Source organism: Lingula anatina, chromosome 9, assembly GCF_051362555.1.
Source record: "Lingula anatina isolate TDL-2025a chromosome 9, LinAna3.0, whole genome shotgun sequence".
NCBI lineage: Eukaryota > Metazoa > Brachiopoda > Lingulata > Lingulida > Lingulidae > Lingula > Lingula anatina.
This window is the reverse complement of record NC_141775.1, coordinates 16405087-16426399: the sequence shown is the minus strand read 5'-3', so window position 1 is coordinate 16426399 and position 21313 is coordinate 16405087. Positions and strand designations below refer to the sequence as shown.

At 35.6% G+C, this 21313-nt stretch overlaps 3 protein-coding genes across 3 annotated transcripts; 1 reads left to right on the top strand and 2 right to left on the bottom strand.

Annotated features, from left to right (window-relative positions):
• Positions 1–4272, bottom strand: LOC106165654 (uncharacterized). The gene is made up of 5 exons (XM_013543953.2): positions 4075–4272; positions 2670–2780; positions 2219–2296; positions 1679–1744; positions 1–976 (listed from the first exon to the last, which is right to left on the bottom strand). The coding sequence occupies exons 1-5, from the start codon at positions 4159–4161 to the stop codon at positions 878–880; spliced, it is 441 nt and encodes a 146-aa protein (XP_013399407.2). The 5' UTR covers positions 4162–4272; the 3' UTR covers positions 1–877.
• Positions 4273–4348: 76 nt separating this feature from the next.
• Positions 4349–15243, top strand: LOC106152373 (6-phosphogluconate dehydrogenase, decarboxylating). Its single transcript, XM_013525922.2, has 14 exons — positions 4349–4464; positions 6510–6585; positions 6743–6922; positions 7373–7438; positions 7719–7837; positions 8170–8236; positions 8556–8690; positions 8974–9099; positions 9822–9885; positions 10101–10231; positions 10618–10751; positions 11324–11423; positions 11900–12022; positions 14020–15243. Exons 1-14 carry the CDS (start codon positions 4451–4453, stop codon positions 14137–14139), a joined length of 1455 nt encoding a protein of 484 aa, XP_013381376.2. The 5' UTR covers positions 4349–4450; the 3' UTR covers positions 14140–15243.
• Positions 15244–15413: 170 nt separating this feature from the next.
• LOC106152367 (secretory phospholipase A2 receptor-like) lies at positions 15414–20574 on the bottom strand. Its single transcript, XM_086995496.1, has 4 exons — positions 20154–20574; positions 19351–19396; positions 16701–16880; positions 15414–16143 (listed from the first exon to the last, which is right to left on the bottom strand). Exons 1-4 carry the CDS (start codon positions 20469–20471, stop codon positions 15923–15925), a joined length of 765 nt encoding a protein of 254 aa, XP_086851622.1. The 5' UTR covers positions 20472–20574; the 3' UTR covers positions 15414–15922.
• Positions 20575–21313: the final 739 nt, after the last annotated feature.

Here is a 21313-nt window from a genome sequence, read left to right as displayed (position 1 = left end):
TTAGCATTAAACTTTTTTTTATTTCTGTCATGTATGCACATCATTTACCATTACAACTTCGAATTTATTTTGACACGGTTTTAACAATTTCAAAACTGTCAAAAGAATAAAGACAACAAACAATGTAGCAGCAGTGCTCTTCTCAGGCGCATCAACCACTGCAGTTGCTGCCTTATATACAAACACGAACAGTCGTTTAATTAGAACACGTTCTCTCTTCTTTTATATTTCGCAGCACTCGCTAGATGGCGCTGCTATCAACATGGCGCCTGGTAAGCACACGGTAAACTATATGCATTTTCGTGAAAACCGTTCTCGAACATAACGTCACTATCGAAGTAAAGAACCGTGTCGTCTGCAACAATTGCATAAGCCACCATTTCAAACCGTTCTCCAGCACGTCCCTAAATACTACTTCTATTTCTCCCGCAGTGAAAATAGTCACAGTAACAGTAATCGCCCGTACATTTCATGCACCCAACAAATTCTGACAGAATATCTTTACAAACTTTCAGCGTCTCATTTAAAGTTATTAACGGACACATAATTCCTTACGTGAGCATTGTTCATTTTACTAAAAGTCTGACCCAACTTATTCAGGTATTATAAGCACTACCCACAGTTATGGCAAAACTTTGACAGCTACTTGCTTCTCATCAATCACCAAGCACTTGTGAAGCCAGACAGGCGTTTTAGGTGAAACTTATGCAGGTCCTTCAGTCAGCACGCCTGTAATACCTGACGAGTTTCCAAATTTTCTGTAAATTAATTTTTGTTTGAAATGAACGAGTAATTACAGTAACTGTAACAATAATGGCATCAGTGGTGATATACTGTCACGTGTCCAACAGAGTTTTATTATTATTTTTCTACACAATCATAACATTCCTCTGGTAAGTATTCCCACTGGTTGCTTCAGGCCCTCCACTGTGATGCCTTGCTGGGTCCAGTATCTCTTACTGATCTCCACCAAACTCTGAAATTATCACAAACAAGGGAACAATGCATTTATTTGAAAAGTTGCTGCAGTTCTTTAAACCAACAAATGGTAATTTGAAATTTTGCCTCACCCAACAAGCTCAATCAAATTCTTCAATTTTCAATTGACCAATTTTTTCTAATAATAGTAGTTATACTTATAATTTATAGTCTAAACTCTGTTATAAAATCTTTATGAAACATTACAAGTATTAAAATAGAATGTCAAATAAATCAATATTGAGACTGTTTAAAAAGAAGAACTAAAAAAAGTCAAATGCTATCATTTAAAATGACAAGAGGTTTGCATAAAGGTCTGTCTAAAATGATACCATTCATTTCTTTTATTGTTGTATTTCTAATTATCTAAAACTGTATTTAGGATTAAGATTGTGTCCTGAACAATTTCCTGGTATTTTCTAAACATCATTTGATGAAACGCCAACTCAGAAATAAACAAAATGTATGCCCTTTTCAAGACCACCTGTTTACTTATCTTTATGTACTAAAGTGAATGCCGGTTGCATTCCTTTCATTTTGACTTAGTATAAATATGCAATTGTTGCACAGGGTCATTCATTTATATGCAAACAGGGTCTGTTGGGACTACAGGCATAATTTCAGGCTATCAACACAGAAAATATGTGAGTTCTTGACCACAAAATTTTGTGGCTGTCCATTTTATCTTCACTTTACAAACCTCAAAGGTCCTGGGTTCGTAAACAGCCAGCGTGACTAACATGTTTCTGTCCAAGTGTATGTTTAACTAAAATGGAAAAAAAAATTATATATACAAGTATGTGGTTTGCAGATAAAGAGTTATTTGTTACAACTTATTTGTTACAATTATTAATGTTTGCACCAGTATTTGTATTGAAATTGCCAGGGTGTGCTATGCTAAATACCATTCACAGAATTAACATCCACAAACTTTTTTTAGATCTAAGTTTCTAGTTTTTGAGGCACTCTCATCACAAAGAAGGAGAAAATAAAGAGAGGAAAAGCAGGTTTACAGCTTATAATTCTTTCAATGGTATAACATGGTGTTAATTTAAGAGTGATTATTGCTAAAAAATCCAGGAAAATAATTATCTTTAATGTGTTATTATTATTATTATTATTATTATTATTATTATTATTATTATTATTATCAGGTTTACAATGGGCTAACTTGTGTTGTATGCCTGTAAGCTATTTTACTAAATCAAAACTTATGTCCAAGTGTGGTTATAAAATGTACCCTTGAAAGTGCCTCGAAGAAGTCCTTAGCTCCAATCCCGTGTTCAATGCATGCTGCGTTAAGACGAATGTGCCACAGCTGAAACCACAGAAACAACATGTTCAGTTACTGAATCCAACAGAGAAGAAAATTATAATGAATTATTGAATTTATTGTGACAACTGATTCAAATGTTGCTGTGACAGAAACAACGAATTTTCATTTAATTAATAAACCATCAACATGTTGAGTTCACAGAAACAATTGTATAAATTTAAAATCAAAATGCTGCATTCACAGAACCGTCTCACAGTGCATACTAAGAAACAGCTTATCAAAATACCTCAATCACAGCTGCATTGACAAACGCAGCTCATCACAATGCTCAATTCAGAGTAACAATGACCTTAAAATCTGTATTCAAAGCCAAACCTTACAATAAGAAAAAAGAAGTCTAATGCCTATGCTTTACCTGTCGCATGACCTTCTTTTTGTCCCGTCGCCCTCTCATGGCGTGCTGTAGAGCCTTCTGTGCATACCTCACTGCGATGGTGTAACAATTTCTCTTGCGACCAAAGTAATGCTGGAAGGAAAACATAAGTTTATGACTGCGTGGTTGACACTTGCCTCAGTTTTAGCATGTCTGTGGTGCCGTTAACATGCACATTACACCACAATGTGACTTAACCCAGTCCAAGACACTTAACTAGCAAAAATGAATCTAATAGAGGAGACAGGATTGTGCCGGAAGTGACGTGTAGTGGCTGGGGTAGCCCTAACACTCACCAGTTTAGCCAAATGCTAAAACTGACTTAAATTGGCTTAAGAAAAAGGGCTAGATTTGACATGTTTTAGCCAAATTATAACCATTTTGATAACAAATTGACAAAAATGTGGTGATTTGGCTAAGCAAAAAAAAAAAAAATTCCTAGTGCTAGCCCAGAGTGGTGTGTAAGGGTGCTTTCCCAGAGATTTAGATCGATCTAAAGATTAAGTTTTAGATCGACCTAACTCCCTGGGGGTTCACGCTAAATTGCAGTCAGCCGAGCGGGCACCATAGTTAATTACCCCCTTACAGCTTTTAGTAGGCAGGACAGACGCTTAAGCTGGCCAAGTTGACAGTAATCTAGTGAGACTCCCCACAGGGATAGATCGATCTAAAAATCTATGGAAATGGTGTGTAATAGGTGCATAACTGTGATATTACATGTGCTGGACATATAACCATCTCAAACTTAATCCTGTCTCCTCCAGTTCATTTTATTGCAAGTAAACACAGGTAATAGTCATGCGCAAGAAAACAGGACAATGTAAACGTGAAATATATTACTAAGAAATAAATATTGTTGATACAACTTAAAAAATGGGCAAGGCTTGTTTATGGTTGAGTCATCTGCCATGTTGGTGAGTGGCTCTTCTTGAGAATATGATCTGACGTTAAAAATAAATAGTTCCAATTTGCATCAACAACATTTATTATCTTTGAATAAATTTCCCTTTCATATCACCCCATTTCCAAGGGAATGACCGTCGTTTTCTATGTTTTCTTGGGAGTGTACTGGTGTTTTCTAGTGGATTGTGCTTATTGCGCATTTTTGGTAGACCTTTTTGCATTAAAAACTGAAAACTGAGGCAAGGATGGCACAACTAGTGCCAAAAATATTAAATATCCCCCTCCCCCCCCAAAAAAAAAAAAAATAATAATAATAATAATAAATAAATAAATAAATAAATAATACTTTCAAAAGGTCGACAGGAAGACTTGCACTTTGAAAGTTTGAAGCAATTTAAACAAATTAACTTATTTCTTAACTTGAACTTCAAGTTGAAGCCTCGTGTCTATGTTTATCACTCGGGCAACGCGCAAAGTAACTTACCGCCGTAAGTCTAAAGATTTGCTGCCTTCCCCAGTATTTGTCTGCATGCCGAGATCTTCCCAAACAGCTTGCAGTAATGTGAACCATGTTTATGGGCACCGAGGTGGACTCAGGGCCAAGGAATCTTTAAATAAATTTGTCTGTAATCAACTCGGGAGCAACCAAGGGCGCTGACATTATTTTATTGCATTGTGGGAAATCTGTTAATAAATATCCAAGTTGCTTCTTCAGACCAAAACTATAAACTTTACATCAAGGATTATGAAAATATAGAACAATAAATTTTTAAAGAAAAAAAATCTAAATTATTTAAATCAGACTCATTTTACGTCACATTACCAGTCACGTGACTTAAAGTGTCTACTGCTCTAACAACATGGCCGAGGGAAAGTGAGTATTAAAACTTCCTTGTAAATTTTAACTGTTTTATGTCGTTTCTGATTGTTATATCTAGGTGACAACTGAGTAATGAATTGATTAGACACGTTTTTATGTCCCTGAAACGTCCAGTTTGCTTATGCTGATGTCGTGGAGTTAGAATATTAAATCGCCAGCATTGCATTCCTCGTTCGTTTCCACCGGCGAGGTGAGTTAGGGGTCAAGTTGAAGATTTGTCGAGCACAGTCCGTGTGTTTGCAGTGCGTGATATTGCTATTTGTTTGTTTTATGAGTGTTAACAATGCCTTAGTTGCTGAGACTTTTCAGCTAGCGTGTTTTTTTAGCAAGAGATGGAACAATCCTGTCGTTTATAATTGCTGAATCACGATTCCTTTACTAGTGTACATGTATCCTGTAGCATATTACTGCAGTACCAGAGCATAATTTAACTGAACTTTATTTATGGATTGTCATTAACATTTTACAGGGAGTTTATCATACCGTGCCATCAGCAAATATTCCATTAAGATAAAGATAATTTATTAGTGAATCTTCCTATGGCTAGAATGCATGGATACTATAGGTACTGAGTATACATGTACTAGTACATGTAGCTGGTCATTTTTTTTTTTTTTCAAAGTCTGTGGTGAGGCAGATTTTCAGCTAAGGGTAATCTGTGAATGGGCCACACAAGTAATTATAAATACACATGTCCACTAGCAAGTTTTATATCCAAGAACACCACCCAACTTGATTGAGCAAATTTTCTATCTTGTCGCACAATTGAGATGTTGTATTGGCAACAAAGAAGGCACTGGTGTGTGTAATTACTATATGGACATTATGCTTGAAATCATGCCTTAGAATTAGTATTTCACATTCAGATAACTTGATGAAATTTTTGATCTCCTTTCAGTTAGAGAGGCTGAGAGGAATCTTGTATCCTAGTTGTGATTTGATGCTTTTATTTGTGCCACTTTGTGTCAGGAGTGTAACACAATCCTTTTGTACATATTCCAAATCCGTGGCATCACGTCTGTGTGGTTTTATTGGCAAACACAATATGTGTGTTACTTCTGTGTAAGTAGTAAGTCACGACTGCACTCAGTGGTAAAATGAAAAGTGGACAGGGAATTCACAAAGAGCTAGGGCCCTGTTTCAGCCTTTACTACAGGAGTAAACTCAGGCCTGTAGTGAGGGGGGGTCATTGGGTTGGAAATAACCCCCTTATTGCTAAGAAATGCCCCCTCTGGGTATGATTTTATTAAAGTACTAGTACCTGAAGGTTTCATGGTAAAAGGTCAACTTTTTCAGAAAAAGCCCCCCCCCCCCCCCCCCCCCCCTTTGAAATTGGTGGCTACTGGCCCAAAACTACCCGGTAGTAGACTTCATCACTGGTGGGGGTGGGGAGGTTACCTACTGTAGTGGCACCAGAGGTTATGTTTTGATCACTGTAGCCTGCCATTGATGGTCCTAGACATTGATGCAATATTCAGAATTCCTTTTAGGTTTACAATTTACAGTAGCTTTGTATAAGTAAGCTGAGATTGGATAGCACCCCCACATACATAAAGAGACCCGAGACACATTATACATGTACTATTACTCTCTCACCCCAACTAGTATGCAGAAATACTAGGCTCTCTAGAAATAAGTGTCACAAACTGATATTTTTTTTCACAAGATATTCACAGATATTTCTCTGGCTAACCTGTGCACATTTCTGTCCAATGAAAAGATTTGCTCAGAGCAAATAAAAATTTTGCTGGCCGTCAGCTGGTAAATTTATAAACAAACACTAATCCAACCCCTTTGATGAATGGTCTCCATCATTTTTTCAGGAGTACTATACTAGTATTTTATTTATTTATTTATTTATTCATTAGACAATTACAACTTTACACAGAAGTATCAACTTGAAGAAATCATGCCTCATTTTGTATCAAATTAAGAATTGTTTTCCTGATTCTTGTCATGCATGATGTGATATTCAGAACGGGCTTCTAAATTTATTATTATTATTATTATTATTATTATTATTATTATTATTATTTCAGAGCAGATATAGCCTTGATTGGGCTGGCCGTCATGGGCCAGAACCTTATCCTTAACATGAATGACCATGGATTTGTAGTAAGTTACATGTATATTGTTAAATTATTGTTTTTTGTTAGATAATGTTATAGATTGTGAAATCATAAATGCAATTATCCTATTTTTCAAAGTGCCAGCCGTGGGATAATAAGTAGTGCCAAAACTTATTTTGATATTCATTTAAACTCCTCACTAGGTGTGTGCATTTAACAGAACAGTGGAGAAAGTTGATACTTTTCTGGCCAATGAAGCTAAAGGTACTAAAGTGATAGGAGCGAAGAGTTTGGAAGAAATGGTGAAGACGTTGAAGAAACCGCGCCGCGTCATGATGCTGGTGAAAGCTGGGTCTGCAGTGGATGCCTTCATTGAGAAGCTGGTCAGTACAGTTAGTTGGAGGTTAGGTTGTTACTTGTACATACATTATACACAAAAAAAAAAGAAACCTTGAAATATCAACGTTTTCCTTTGAACACCAGGGCATACCCTTTCCAAAATTAAAATGAGTATCTTAAAACTTGATTTTAAGTTCTGAGTTACTGATGTCAGAGAGGCAGTACCACTGTTCATCTTCATTTAAATTTGTGATAAGTGTATTGCTGAGTTTTTTTATTTTATTTATTTATTTTTAAGAGTTCTGCAATAGAGTACTAAATAGCATATAATGAAGAGGAAATACATGTAGCTGATATTAAAACAAATTATATAGATAAAGAGGCACGGTTGACTTTACTGCATGCTTTTAAAGTTTCCCTTACACAGCCAGTAGGTACCAGTATATCCAAAACTGTTGAGAAAATAATTAATTATATAAGTGGCAATATTTCAGGTACCATTACTGGAGTCTGGAGACATCATCATAGACGGAGGAAACTCAGAATACACTGACACAAATGTGAGTTTGACTTTTTGAAAAAATTAAATAAGATCAATTTAAAGTCATCAGGATACAGGATGTGTATCATAACATTTCTTTTTTTACATTAATTGTATTTCCTCAAGCATACTTTTCCTTCGGGCCCAATTTACAGTACATTTAAGCAAAGTGTATATAAGACACACCATTGTCTATGTAGAGAGGGAAAAAATGTGTATTCATATGTGTATTTTCAAGAAATGTTTTTCTTTAATTTATTTATCTATTCATCATCATTATTTTTTTTTTCTTTGCTCAGAGGAGGTGTCGCAGCCTCAAAGAGAAGGGAATCTTATTCGTGGGCAGTGGTGTCAGCGGTGGGGAAGATGGCGCCAGATATGGTCCTTCCCTAATGCCAGGGGGCGCGCCAGAGGCTTGGTAAGCATTGACACCATATTGGGTTTTTAGCTAAGTATCAAGACAAAGTCAACAAGAGTGAATTTTTTTTTTTTTTTTGTCAATATTCTTGTATTCGTTTAAATATTTGCTAATTGGGTTTTTTGTTTCTTTGGCAAGAGGGGGTCAGCTAATCTTTTACAGTGTAGTTATTTCCTGCTTGTGGAAGGTGAACAGTTGCATGATTTCCAAAAACTGTAGGTGAGCCCAATTCAGAAAACGAGCATACTATAAATGATATAAAATATTTCCAGTTATCATGAAGTTGTTTATATTATCCCAGTATTTATTTATCTTATTTTATTTTATTCCAGGCCTCACATCAAGCCTATCTTCCAGTCCATTGCAGCTAAAACAAATGGAGAGCCTTGTTGTGATTGGGTAGAAGTTGTTTTTTTTTTCTGTTTTCTTTTTTTTCTTTGTAATTCTTTAAGATGTATGCTTTGTGTCTCAAAGTACATCTATATACATGACGAAACTGACAAATTCTTGAAAAAGTAGTATGAAAGAATAAGAGAGGTGTATTAAATCTTGAAAAAGTTGAATTTAAGAATAAGAGAGGTGTTTAATTTCTTGAAAAAGTAAAATTAAAGAATAAGAGAGGCATTTAATTTCTTGAAAAAGTAAAATTAAAGAATGAGAGACTCCAAAGTGTTTGACACAATTTAATAAGTAATTGTTATACACATGTCTGTTTTAGGTAGGAGAAGAGGGCGCCGGTCACTTTGTAAAGATGGTCCACAACGGGATAGAATACGGGGACATGCAGTTAATTTGTGAGGCGTATCACCTGATGAAGGATGTCTTAGGGATGAGTCACAATGAAATGGCTCAGGTAAGAGATACACGAAACACCTTGTCTTCTGGAATCTTTTGAATAATTAAAATTTTGGATAAATGTGGACTTAACTGTACATGTTGGCCTTATAAGAATATTTTTTCTTCATGTGATGAAGTGTCTGGTTTATTTTTTAACTTCGGGATTTTGGGTGTGGTTAACTCTTTAAAAAAATCACTAAATTGTGATTGGCCTATTTTTTGGTCAGATTGCAACCTTTTATATTGATTTATTTTATGTATTGAAATTGATAATAACCTTTTTTTTCTTTTCTTTTCAGTCATTTGATGATTGGAACAAGGGTGAACTTGAGTCTTTCTTGATAGAAATCACCAGAGATATTATGAACTTCAGAGATGAGAGAGGGGAGGTCTTGGTAGAGAAGATACTGGATTCTGCAGGACAGGTAATAAACTTACAAAGAAAAAAAAAGAGGTGAAAAAAATGTAAGGTGGAAAGTTTTCTTTTCTAGTTGCAGTGATTATACGGTCTTTCAGTGGAAATTGTGAATTTTACAGATACTTTATGTATTAAGTCAAAATTTCTTAAAATTAGAACATTCTGTTGAGGTGGTAAGAGCAAAATTAAAAGTCAGAATAACCTATAGTATTGTTCTTTGCAGTGAAAGCACCATTAATGCTATATGGAAATATTATTTTATGATTGTGAATTTATGTATCTGCAAGTTTGATCATTTTGGCCAATCAAAAATGTCAAGTAATTACCGAATGTTTGACATTAATTTTTGGTCTTTACTGGTCCACTAACTGTTGGTGTGTAATACACAGAGCAAAAATTTAAATGTCCCATATGAATTATATAACATGTAATGGGTGACTCCCAATGAGCTGATGTTGTCTTATAAATTGTAGCACATTGAACAGCAAAATTCACTTAGTATCATTTAATTTATGTATAATCCATAATGCTGATAAAAAATTTCAGGTACTTGGTATTGCATGGGGAATTTTTATATTTGTACAGTGTATTATAGCCATGTCTTTTAAGAGAAGTGCACATGCACAGATGAAGACAGGAGTATAATTTTTTTTTGCTGTTTGTAAACTTTTGTGACTAAAATGAAACAGTTATAGAATACGATTCATTATTTTAATTGAACTGTTCCAGAAAGGCACAGGAAAGTGGACGGCTATTTCAGCTCTGGAGTACGGAATGCCGGTCACTCTGATAGGTCAGTATGGTCAGGGGTTTTGAAATGGGCTACTTATACACTTATGAATTGAGTAACCATCAGTGCTGGAATTTTGGCTTGTGACCTTAACAAGCAATTATGGTTCAACCTCAGCGGTTTTAAAAGTTTGCAACAAATTCAGATGGAGTTTTTAATCATTTTTTAATGCTGTGTATCTATATACTTTTGACTTCCACCAATTTGTTGATTTCCAGGAGAGTCTGTGTTTGCACGCTGTTTGTCATCCCTGAAGGAGGAGAGGGTGGCAGCCAGTAAAGTACTGAAGGGACCAGACAACACCAAATATACTGGAGACAAGAGAGAGTTTGTGAATCACATCAGAAAAGTGAGTTCATGAAAGGATCAGGGTTCAAATACTAAAATACTAACTTCAAAATACTAATTCTGTTACTGTATCTTACATTGGAGATCACAACATTATCATGAGATGGTTTTGAGTTGTCAACAGTGTCATATGGTTTGGTCTTCAAAAACCTTTTTTTTTTTTTTTTTTTTTTTTTTTTTTTGGTAAAAATTTGAACCCATCAAAATTTGTAAGAATGATTTTTAGAAATAGGTATGAAATAAAAGAACAAAAAACATTTTTTAACAGATAAAAAAGAAGAAAAAAAAGTTTTTTTTTTTACTTGTGTGAGTTTAATGAAAAATTTGTTGAACATTAAACATGAATTTTAAATCAAAGTTATAACATATCTCCTTATATTATTCCAGGCCCTGTATGCTTCCAAAATCATCTCGTATGCTCAGGGGTTTATGCTGATGAGGGAGGCAGCCAAAAACTTTGGATGGAAGTTGAATTTTGGGGGAATAGCCCTGATGTGGAGAGGGGGGTGTATTATTAGAAGGTACGTGGACAGGGTAATTGTGTCAGGTGTGATAGTTTTAGAATGTGTTAGATGTGATTATGTTACAATTAGTGTCAGGCCTGATAGTTTTAAAATGTGTTTAGGCGTGGTAGAGTTATGAATTGTGGTTGGTAGATTTTTTGGTTGAGTTAGATATTGTTTTGATTTTCAGTTGAAATTGAATAAACTTGGTACCCAGGTAACTTAATGCTGATGATCTTGACCCTTAGGGTTAACATCTTAATTGTATACTGACAGAACTGATAACAGAATTTAAGGTTGTATGAAAGCTAGAACAGAGAACTATACCAGGCCCGTAGCCAGGGGGGTTTGGGGGGGGGGGGGGTTCTAAAGAACCGCCCCTTTTGCTGGGAAAAGGTCCACTCTGGGTAACATTTGATCTAGGTACATGATGTTTTTATTGAAAAAGGTCCACTTTTTCAGAAAACGAACCCCCCTTTTGAAATTGCTGGCTACGGGCCTGTATACTGTATCAATCCTTATTATTATTATTATATTCAAAATTGTATAAAATTATTATTATCGTTATTATTATTATTCTATAACTGCAGTGTATTTCTGAGCAACATTAAAGAAGCTTTTGACAAGAATCCAGATCTGGTGAATCTTCTGCTGGATGATTTCTTCAAGACTGCCATCCACAACTGCCAGGTAGGTGTTGCACTAATGTTTCTCTGTGTCACAAGAGTCACTTAATATATAATACATATGGAAAATATTGTTAATTTTACTTACAATTGAAAAACCACATAAATGCTTTCTCAGATGCATGTTTATCATTTATCTCAAATAAGTCTGCACAAATTGGAACTTGAATATTAAATCTGTATTTTGTTTGGTTAATGTCTCTATATTTACTGGCTTTTCTGACTATTTCTTTTCTATGTTTTTCTACTGTGTATATGTGTTTTCTGTTTGCAAATTGTTTTGGGTTAAGTATTACCTACAACCATCACCTTTGTAAATATCTAAGTTGAAATATATAACTTTGTCATTGAATCCATAAATTTATATACATATGTACATGTATCAGATCTGTAAAAAGTACAGGTATTTTTGTTGAAGATCTGTATGTCCACCACCCTTGCTGTCTAGATCTGTATCAATCCTGTAATGTTCTGTTTCAGGACTCGTGGCGTAAGGTGGTGTCCACAGCAGTGACCCTGGGGATTCCCACCCCGTGTTTCAGCACAGCTCTGGCTTTCTATGACGGCTACAGATCTGCCACAGTACCAGCTAATCTCATACAGGTAGGATTACTATCCCAGTCGGATCTGATCTTGTGGAAGTGTGTGGGGGGGGGGGGGGGTGGGGGGGGGTCCCTGTTTTGCCAGGCTGAAGCACCTTGCAGGTTTATTAATTTTGTGTCAGAGGTCATGCACAGTCAATTGTGTGTCACTATTTTGCTGCATTAAGTATTTTAAGAAAAACACAAGTGTTTGACACTCCCAATTAAGACAAAAAAGGAAAAAAAAAGCAGTTTTCAGATTATAATTAAGCTTCAGAAATATATGAAATGAAATATTATTGAGATACAATTAAGTTACTTTCAACTGGTCTTTTTGTCTTCACCCAAATGTTGTCCATTTGGTTTCATGAGAGTTCTAGTTTTGGGTATACTGTAGATGTAATTATGTTCTGTCAATCCCAGGCCCATAGGGACTAATTTAATTAGTTCTAGTGTTGGGTATACTCTACATATAATATTATTCTCTCTCTATCCCAGGCCCAGAGGGACTAATTTAATTAGTTCTAGTGTTGGGTATACTCTACATAGAATCAGAAGTTTATTGACAATTGCCCTACATCCGGGCATGATCAAATACAAATACAAGAAGTAATCCGCAGAGTGATTACCATATACAGTTTGATATACATTATATAATGTCTAGACTAAAGCAGGGAAAGTACATGTACTACTCAATAAAGATCAAAATAGGGATAATTAAAAAAAAAAAGAAAAAAAAAACTGATTCAACTAGAATAGGCTACACTAAACCTTATATTAAACTAACTATTATTTAGGGGGATATGAAAACTGCATCTTCAGTTAATCTAGGTTTTATTCAGCATGGATGCAATTTTCATATCCCTAGCTTTAAAACAATCATAAAGAAAATTAGTTGTGCATTTTGCAATATCAAAATCATTACATTGCAGTATGGTAATAAAAAGGTCACTGATGGACTCAGGGGCTGCACTGCCCAGTATATCTTTAACCTGGTTAAGGAATATGGCTCTTAGTGGAGCATAAGAGGGGCATATCATCATAAAATGGAACTCATCTTCAACTGACCCCATGTTGCACACCGTGCATAGCCTTTTCTCTATGGGTATTTTAGGATTCATGTGTCTCCCCTTTTCAATTGCCAAATTGTGGGCACTTATCCTGAATTTGCAAAGGAATGTAGATTTGGGTTTGTGGATTAACTGTGTGTATATTTCTCTTTTAAAATCTTTTTTGAAGGTACTGTAGGTACGTAATTTTTTACCCTCCGTGTTCAGGGATGCTAGGTGAGCTTTAAAGGCCGAACTATAAGAGATTTGGATAAGCGGTTTTATTATGGAAGAGAGTGCGGTCATGGATATTTTAAAAGGGTCCTCCCAAATGTCAGGGCGTCCAATGAGCGCCAGTGTATTTTTAATGCCGGTTGACCAGGTTGAGGTGTTAAGTCTGTTTAAATTTTCATTTTCGTGAAGTGCATGAGTAACTAAGGAGGTGGTGTCATGGTGCTTTTTATATTGGAGGCTGTGCCAGTATTTGAGGGCCAGTGTGTAGGCAGTGGTCAGTATTGGGAAGCTGCCCAGTTCTCCGCGGACAGCATGTGAGGGAGATTTTCAGTTAACACCTAGGATAGTTTTGCAGGCCTTGAGATGTAAGGTTTCAATGGAAAGTTTGTCACAAATTAGGAAGTAGCTGTCTTTACTTGAGTTTTTGACAAAGTATGGTGCCCAAACTTCAGAGCCATAGGTAAGAATGGGAGCTATGAGTGAGTCAAAAAGTTTCATGGAAATGGGCACTGGGCTGGTGAATAATTTATTGCGGATTTTGAAAAATGCTTTCCCCCCTTACATATAATATTATTCTCTATCTATCCCAGGCCCAGAGGGACTAATTTAATTAGTTCTAGTGTTGTGTATACTCTAGATGTAATTATGTTCTCTCTATCCCAGGCCCAGAGGGACTAATTTAATTAGTTCTAGTGTTGTGTATACTCTAGATATAATTATGTTCTCTCTATCCCAGGCTCAGAGGGACTACTTTGGCGCACACACCTACCAGCTGTTGTCCACTCCAGGGAAATACGTCCACACAAACTGGACTGGACATGGTGGAAATGTCTCCTCTACCACTTATCAAGCATAGGGGGCAGCACAGGTTTAACAAATACGGGACTACTGGATATATAGTAACAGCTACTCTTCTGCTACAAAGAAGGCATAGAGGGCAGCACTTGCCAAGATGGACTGGACATGGTAGAAATGTCTGTGCTATCATTTACCAAGCATAGAAGACAGCATATATACAAAAATAGTTCTGGAAAGACATGTTACTGCAGCTTTTCTACTGCAACTCACAAAGCATGTGCAACACTTTTGTCAAGTGAACTAATAACCCGAAACAGAGATGAAGACTGGTTATTTTTTAAAATTCTATTTTATTTCTTCATTATTATTATTTTATTTTATTTTATTTATTTATTATTATTATTATTGTTTTTGTAATAATGAAATTTGAAATTTAGACCTCTAAAATGGATTTTGAAATAGTTATTTTGTCAGCTGTTTTAGGTAGGAGATACCTTTAGGATTTGCAGGAAAATTATTTTACTGTACAGTATAAAAGATTTTAATATGTTTATTTCTGTTTAAAATACCCACATGTAAAAGACAGCAGGTGCAACCAAAGGTAGAAAGTTAAAAAAATATAATAATAACAGGTATACTGTTTCATTGCATGTACTACCAGTACTGAGAGTAAAATGGCTGCACTGATATCACAGACAGTGTTTGCTCTGCGATCAAATTTCTTTCACGAAAATGTTTAATAACTAAAGCTTATATTATCAGAAATTCGAACAAAAAAGGCTTATGGTTCACATTGTAGACTATATGTTAAGTGTATGGTTGAATTTCTATTTATTAGAATGAAAACTGCCAGAGGGGAGAAACTTTTTAGTAATATTGTGTTCAATCACAGGTAACAAAGGCATGTACTTGTATATTTAGGTGTTATGTTCTGACTGATGTTATGTTGTCTATTGTTTATCTGGAATAATGTCTGAGATTAGAAATAAAAGAACAATCAGTATTGATTAAGTGATTGTTGCTTGAAATAAGCAATTGATTCCGCAAAAGATGAAGTCCTCAATTATGACAGAAAATTAGTGCTCTGTAACAGTCTTTTTAAGTGTGTACCACTTTTGAATGTTACATGTATCTCAAGATTATAAATTAACGTTGACATTTACTTTCTGTTGGTGTTATTTTCACTGCTCTCATAGAGGTTTTACATGTAACTTGTCATAAGTTGTCAGAGGTACAGTGGGTAAATTCATTGTGATAAAAAAAAATATAAAAATAATAATAATAATAGTTTATTTGCTATTTAAAAAGAATCCATGCAATATTCAGTGCACTTTACATAGAAACAGACTAAGAAATCGGACTCTATTAATCTGTATTAAATTGTACCTGTAGTTAAAGCTTGCGTTTTGAAGAAATATAGGATTATAGACTGAACGGCAGTCTGTATATTATAACATTAAAACATATTGCCTTTAACTTTTTCATGATTTCTAGATAAGATGATAATGCACAATTATTAATTACTTGGAGATAAGGTTGTGAAACCCATTCACTTAGGCACATGCACATGTAGCTGCGACCAGAGTCTCTAGCTTCCTAGGGGTGCCACAGCGTCCCTTTGCCTTGGTGACACTTTCAGGCGCAGTGGAAAGAGCCCTCGTTCCGGGTTGCTGTCGCCACGTTCTCTATATTCACTGCACGAGCGTACTTTTTCACTTAAGAAAATTCATGAACAGGAGTGTTTGTAATTTAAACGGACAATTTAGACGATAAAAGTCTCAAAGAGACAACAGTTCGCCCCCCCCCCCCCCCCAAAAAAAAAAAAAAAGAAAAACTCTACTTTAAATCTTACAAATAAAAGACACCGTTTCCGAACACGGCGCGTCGTTCCACTGAGTATGGTGGGTTTCCCTTGGCTGACTGTACACCATCATACAGTTTTCGTTCGTTCCGCCATTCGGTTCGTCAGTTCTCCAGTTTGTGAACCCAACGGAGGTGCCCGGATGTTGCCACACCCATTGGCCGTCTGTCTGTTGATCGTTACCGCTTGTCCAGAAGTTCCCTGTAACAGGGAGAATAGGGGAATAATAATAATAATAATAATAATAATAATAATACAGTTCTTACCAGTACCGGTACATGCCTAATTCCTTATAATTAAAATATTTTCAGAAATTATCAGAAATTAATAAAGTATTAACGCACAAACAGATCATTATGATAAATGGAATTATTTAAAAAAAAATATCAAAAGCAAAATATTAATATTTTATGATATATATATTATGTCATACATTTTATCCACTGGTCATCGGCTGCGTGATCAATATAATTCATTCTTGATCCACTAGTAAAATGCGTACAAAAAATTCTGACAATGTTTTCTTTTATGATATATATATTAGTTGGCACTTCCGTATGTTTCTACAAAAAAGTATGCGAAAACCGTTGTTTACACAAGGACTGTTATTATTATTATTGTTATTGTTATTTATTCATTTATTTATTATTATTATTATTTCTTTTTTTTTCTTTTTTTTTTTTTTGTTTTTTTTTTTTTTTTTTTGCCAAACCGAACAGTTGTTATCCCTTTAAGATTTCATGAACGTTCAGTGTTACCTCCTTGATTATGCCTGGCGTAGTTGATCAACCGCGTGTTCAGTTTCAGTGAAGGAACGTCCGTTAAGTGGGCAGAGGAGTGAAGACTCTGGCAGTGAGCCTCCGCGTCTGACCAGGTCTTCTGAGCCTCAACCCACAGGTACCAGTTGGCGTCTATCTTGATGAAACCGCTTGCTGGAGCTAAATTTTGAAAATAATAATAATAATAATTAATTAATTATTTAATTAATTAATTAATTAAAATAAAATAAACTAAAAACACTTTACGAACAGCTGAGGTCTGTGTTGTTGAGTTATCGATGAAATGTAGTGTTAGCAGGAGCTTTGAAGGTGAGGGTTTTATTTATTTATTCATTTATTTTTTCGACAGGAGGTAAAGCGCAAAAAATCTACGTTATGGGATTCTTACTGGAGGAACTCTTGGTGAGTAAAAAAGAGACATGCATCATGACAGTAGCTTTAGCCACTGCTAATGGGCGGATAAAGGTGGTTCTATGGAGATTTTCCTGTTTTCTTTCTTTCTTTCTTATATATGTTTTCAGTGTTCACCTGATCAAATATGGGTGATAGAGAGAAAAAAAATATTAGTGTGGCCATTCTGGCGGTTTAGAAAAATTATCAGGAAAGATAAACACCTAAACATTTGTTCCACAGTATAGACAGTTTCCTTAAGACCACTGCGTGTTATTAATCAAACAGTTCTTCAGATTATCCATTACTGTTGCCCAGTGTACTTGTATTTTTATCGATCTTCATCACTTCTTTTCTCCCACATCTGCTGTTCTAAATCTTTACCCTCACTAATTAGTGGACACTCTCTTCAATCATCGTGGCAATCTTTGTGAACTGTCAGTTAATTGCAAGCAACTGGCTCTGGCCCTTTTCATATTTTTGATTTTCCTCCTCTGCTTAATTAGTAGACGATTGGGCTATTCGCCTAATTGCATGGATGTGCATAAAAAGCAGCGTTGTTATTCGAAACTAAATCAATAATTCGCGAGTTATCCACCACGCATTGCCAGGCGACGGACAATTAACAAGATGTAACCCATCAAGCGAAAGCAAACATCTCCGGTTTTGAGGCAACACCAAATTAAACTACAAACGCTGAAATTGTTTTTCTCAATGGTTTCAAACCAAAGCGAAAAATAATTGCAGGACCGTGAAGATATTTGCAGTTCTTTTTTTTTTCACATTGCATTTTAACGGCTTATTGCAGGAGAGCATTTCCAGAAAACAACTGCATGAAATATCCGCCAAATTAACATGTATTTACTTATGAGAACACATTTCCCATATGCAATAGAGATTTTTCATAAGTAATTAAAACGTAAATCGTTATGCATGTATACAGTTTAAAGGCAATTGAAATCTACCTGTAAGGCATAACAGACTCGACCCTTCAGGAAAGTGCCTGGATCGCATGACTGATTCGTTATGTGAGCTTTAATAAACTATTGTTGCGTCGTGCCTTATAGGTCTAAGTAGAAAAAAATACGATGCTTCAACATGACTGCTGGATCCAATTTTTTTCAGGTGGTGTGGTCGGATGAGTGGAGGTATAAGGAAAAAATTATCAGCAAGCGAAGCAAAAAAAAAAAAAAAAAAAAAAAAAAAACAGCAGACGAAACTGAGTGCAAGATGTTACTCATCCAGTAAAATAAGAATGCGAAATATGAATAATTCTGATACTGGACCTTACAGATAGCAACTGACCGACAGGTGACCAGTCCATCCAGGTCATTTATCTACCAGTATTTTAAAGGTCTCAGGTTGAGATCGCATCCCAGGTTAGTTGCTAAATGTACATGTACATGTAAGTTCCAGTGTCCGACTTCATTCGTATTTCTCAGCAGACGGTTTTGTTCACCATTATAATTTATACGGGCATGTACAGTATTATCAGCATTGAAAATATTATTTAGTTTGGTTTACTTACGCTTGTTTTATTCTTCTGGTGGTCGGAGCACAGAGTACTCATGTACCTTTGAGGTTAAGGGAGGTCATGGGCCCCCCTCCTCCCCCTCCCACCCCACCCCATAAGAGCCACCACTGACTGAGAATAATCAAAGGTAATGAGGTTATGCCCCTTTATAACAATCGGGAATGATTATCAATAAATCCGTCGGCACTCCCCATGTTCGAGGGGTCAGTCAACGTTCAATCACCACCAGAACCATTGATCTTACGTCCACCTGTATCGATAAAGTTCAATTCCAATACTTATTGATATTTGGACCCTTGTCCGTATAGGTGATACGTGAACAAGTCGATATACCTGTATACCATGCCCAAAACGTATAAACATTATCAGACGATAGGCAATACATAAAGAACAGACCCGAACGTGTTTGTTAAACAGGTCGATATTTTGAAAACAGGCTGATAGCAGCAAAATAAATACACGACAGCAATTAACGCCGTTCAATTAGTTGCATTATTCACTACAATTCTGTCTGTTACCCAGTATTCATAATTTATAGGCAATAATTACGATTATAATAACTCCCATTGATTTCAGCTTTGTTACTTATCATTCAGCCTCTGGAAAGGCAAGTGTCTACAATGCATTATGTTCTATGGCTAGCATTGCCGAGTGGTTTTGCGAACCGCATTTTAAATGCTACAATATCCCAGTTACGGTACTTACGAGGATCATAGGCGTCACATGTTGTCGACACGAAGCCAGAGGGGACCTGAAAAAATTAAAACCGTTATATTTTTTTAAAAAGTATTTTATTTATTTATTTATTTATTTATTTATTTATTTATTTATTTTAATTCAGGCAACAAAATCTTTTCACACATTGTCCATATCGCGAAGAGCAATGTGCAAAGATTTTAAACAAAACGTAAACAATTGGTGAAATCAAATATATCTTAGATAAATTCAAATTAATCTAGTTCCTAATATGGTGATAGGAGGTTTCATTTATTTTATGGTCACTACCATTGTATTTGGAACTTTAATTCTTACATCATCATCATAATAATAATAATAATAATAATAATAATAATAATAATAACCCTACAAGTTCAAAATGGACGAGATATATGGTGTCACTGGTTAACATGACTTACACCCCTTCCCAAGACAAAATAAGTTTGACAAAAAAAAATATCGATTGGCAACATGGACACGTCGCGTAATGTAAAAAATAATTTAAAACATTTTAAGATGCGATTTTTTTTCCAATTGTATAATGACACTTTTCTTTTAACAGGTTTCATCAGTTAATCATATCTTTAAAATATGATCATCATGAATAAGCATATCGAATATTCAACGTAAAGCATTATTGGTTTGCTATCCCCTACTGAACATGTACATATAATCACGCATACATGTTCGTGTAAACTGTACACAGGTATGTGTGTATTGTACGTGCATAAATTGAATCAAATCAAATAAAAAAAAATATATATAAAAAAAAAAAACAAGCAGCAACAGACCTTTTCGTGGTAAATAAATCCGGCCCGCTCTATCAAGTGGGTCCCGTTTCGATCTGTTCTTCCGTTCAGTAACTCACACGGCGTCAGCAGAGCGTCCACCTCCTGCAGATTATATCCCTCGCACCAGCTCTCCTGAAGGCACTGCAAGGCGCACCGCGACGGCTCTCGGACATCTAACGTTTTTGCGACGTAGGACGTCGGCAGCGTGAGGTCGCGAGCACATCCGGGTGGGATCCGGAACGAGTGCCCACTGCCCAGTTCTGTCGCCAGAGATGTCAGGGGTACCAAGGCTAAGATTACCAAAATGTTCCGCATCATGGTTACCGTGTTAAAGCTCTGTCTATCTGAATAATTATCTTCAAAGCGCCCGCGGCAGAGGAAAACGACTCAATCGAAAGTTTTCAGCTAGTCGACTAAAACTTTTCCGATGCACGCTCGCAAGTTAAAAATATCGTTTTGTGATGAAGTTAGCCTAACGACTACTCGCGCATGCACAGCCTTGACCAATCTACGACCCTAGTTTGACTGAAGTGAACTAAAAAACTCTTCCGCCAGATTCCTGTTTTGCGTTCGATTTCTGGCTAAATAATTGATTGAGGGCCTACTGTGCACACATAGCTTATATATTGAAGTACTATAGGAACTTTTCAACACATTTACCTTAAAGGTATAACAACTGTTAGTTTTGGCAAAAAAAAAATAAAAAAATAAATAAATTATAATAATAATATTCCCTGGGGTATATGACGTTCCCTAACTCGACATTCAAAGTAAAGTTATTTATTTCTAAAAGTTTTCATGTTGTCATTATTCATTAATAGATTATTACGGTGGTATAGCCATCTATGAAGGTCCACGTTGTCTGAAGGCACCTGCAGATTCCAGAATGATTACAATAACCGCTGTTTTGGTGTTAAAATGGAATTCATTATGTTTCAGGGAGTAATTTACATTGTATTGTGCAATATGAATCTCGTATGAAGAGTTGTTATACCTTTAAACACCAAGGCATTACCCACCCAAAAGTGTTGACAAAATTGTTCTAAAATTCTATTTTACCGAAACGAGTATAATTCATCCAGTCTTCATCTCTAATGCCAGAGTAACTCAGGAATCAAAATCTAAAAACCTCAAAATTGGGTGAATGGATCACGATTATG

Coding starts and splice junctions, on each gene's coding strand:
- LOC106165654 (XM_013543953.2), bottom strand. CDS start 4,161: ATGGTTCACATTACTGCAAGCTGTTTGGGAAGATCTCGGCATGCAGAC. Junction 2,781..4,074: donor AAATCTTTAGACTTACGGCG/GTAAGTTACTTT, acceptor TTTTCCTTCCAG/CATTACTTTGGTCGCAAGAG. Junction 2,297..2,669: donor AAAAGAAGGTCATGCGACAG/GTAAAGCATAGG, acceptor CTGTGGTTTCAG/CTGTGGCACATTCGTCTTAA.
- LOC106152367 (XM_086995496.1), bottom strand. CDS start 20,471: ATGATGCGGAACATTTTGGTAATCTTAGCCTTGGTACCCCTGACATCT. Junction 19,397..20,153: donor GATTTATTTACCACGAAAAG/GTCTGTTGCTGC, acceptor TAATTTTTTCAG/GTCCCCTCTGGCTTCGTGTC. Junction 16,881..19,350: donor ATGTGACGCCTATGATCCTC/GTAAGTACCGTA, acceptor TTCAAAATTTAG/CTCCAGCAAGCGGTTTCATC.
- LOC106152373 (XM_013525922.2), top strand. Junction 7,838..8,169: donor GGGGGCGCGCCAGAGGCTTG/GTAAGCATTGAC, acceptor ATTTTATTCCAG/GCCTCACATCAAGCCTATCT. Junction 10,752..11,323: donor GGGGGGTGTATTATTAGAAG/GTACGTGGACAG, acceptor CTATAACTGCAG/TGTATTTCTGAGCAACATTA.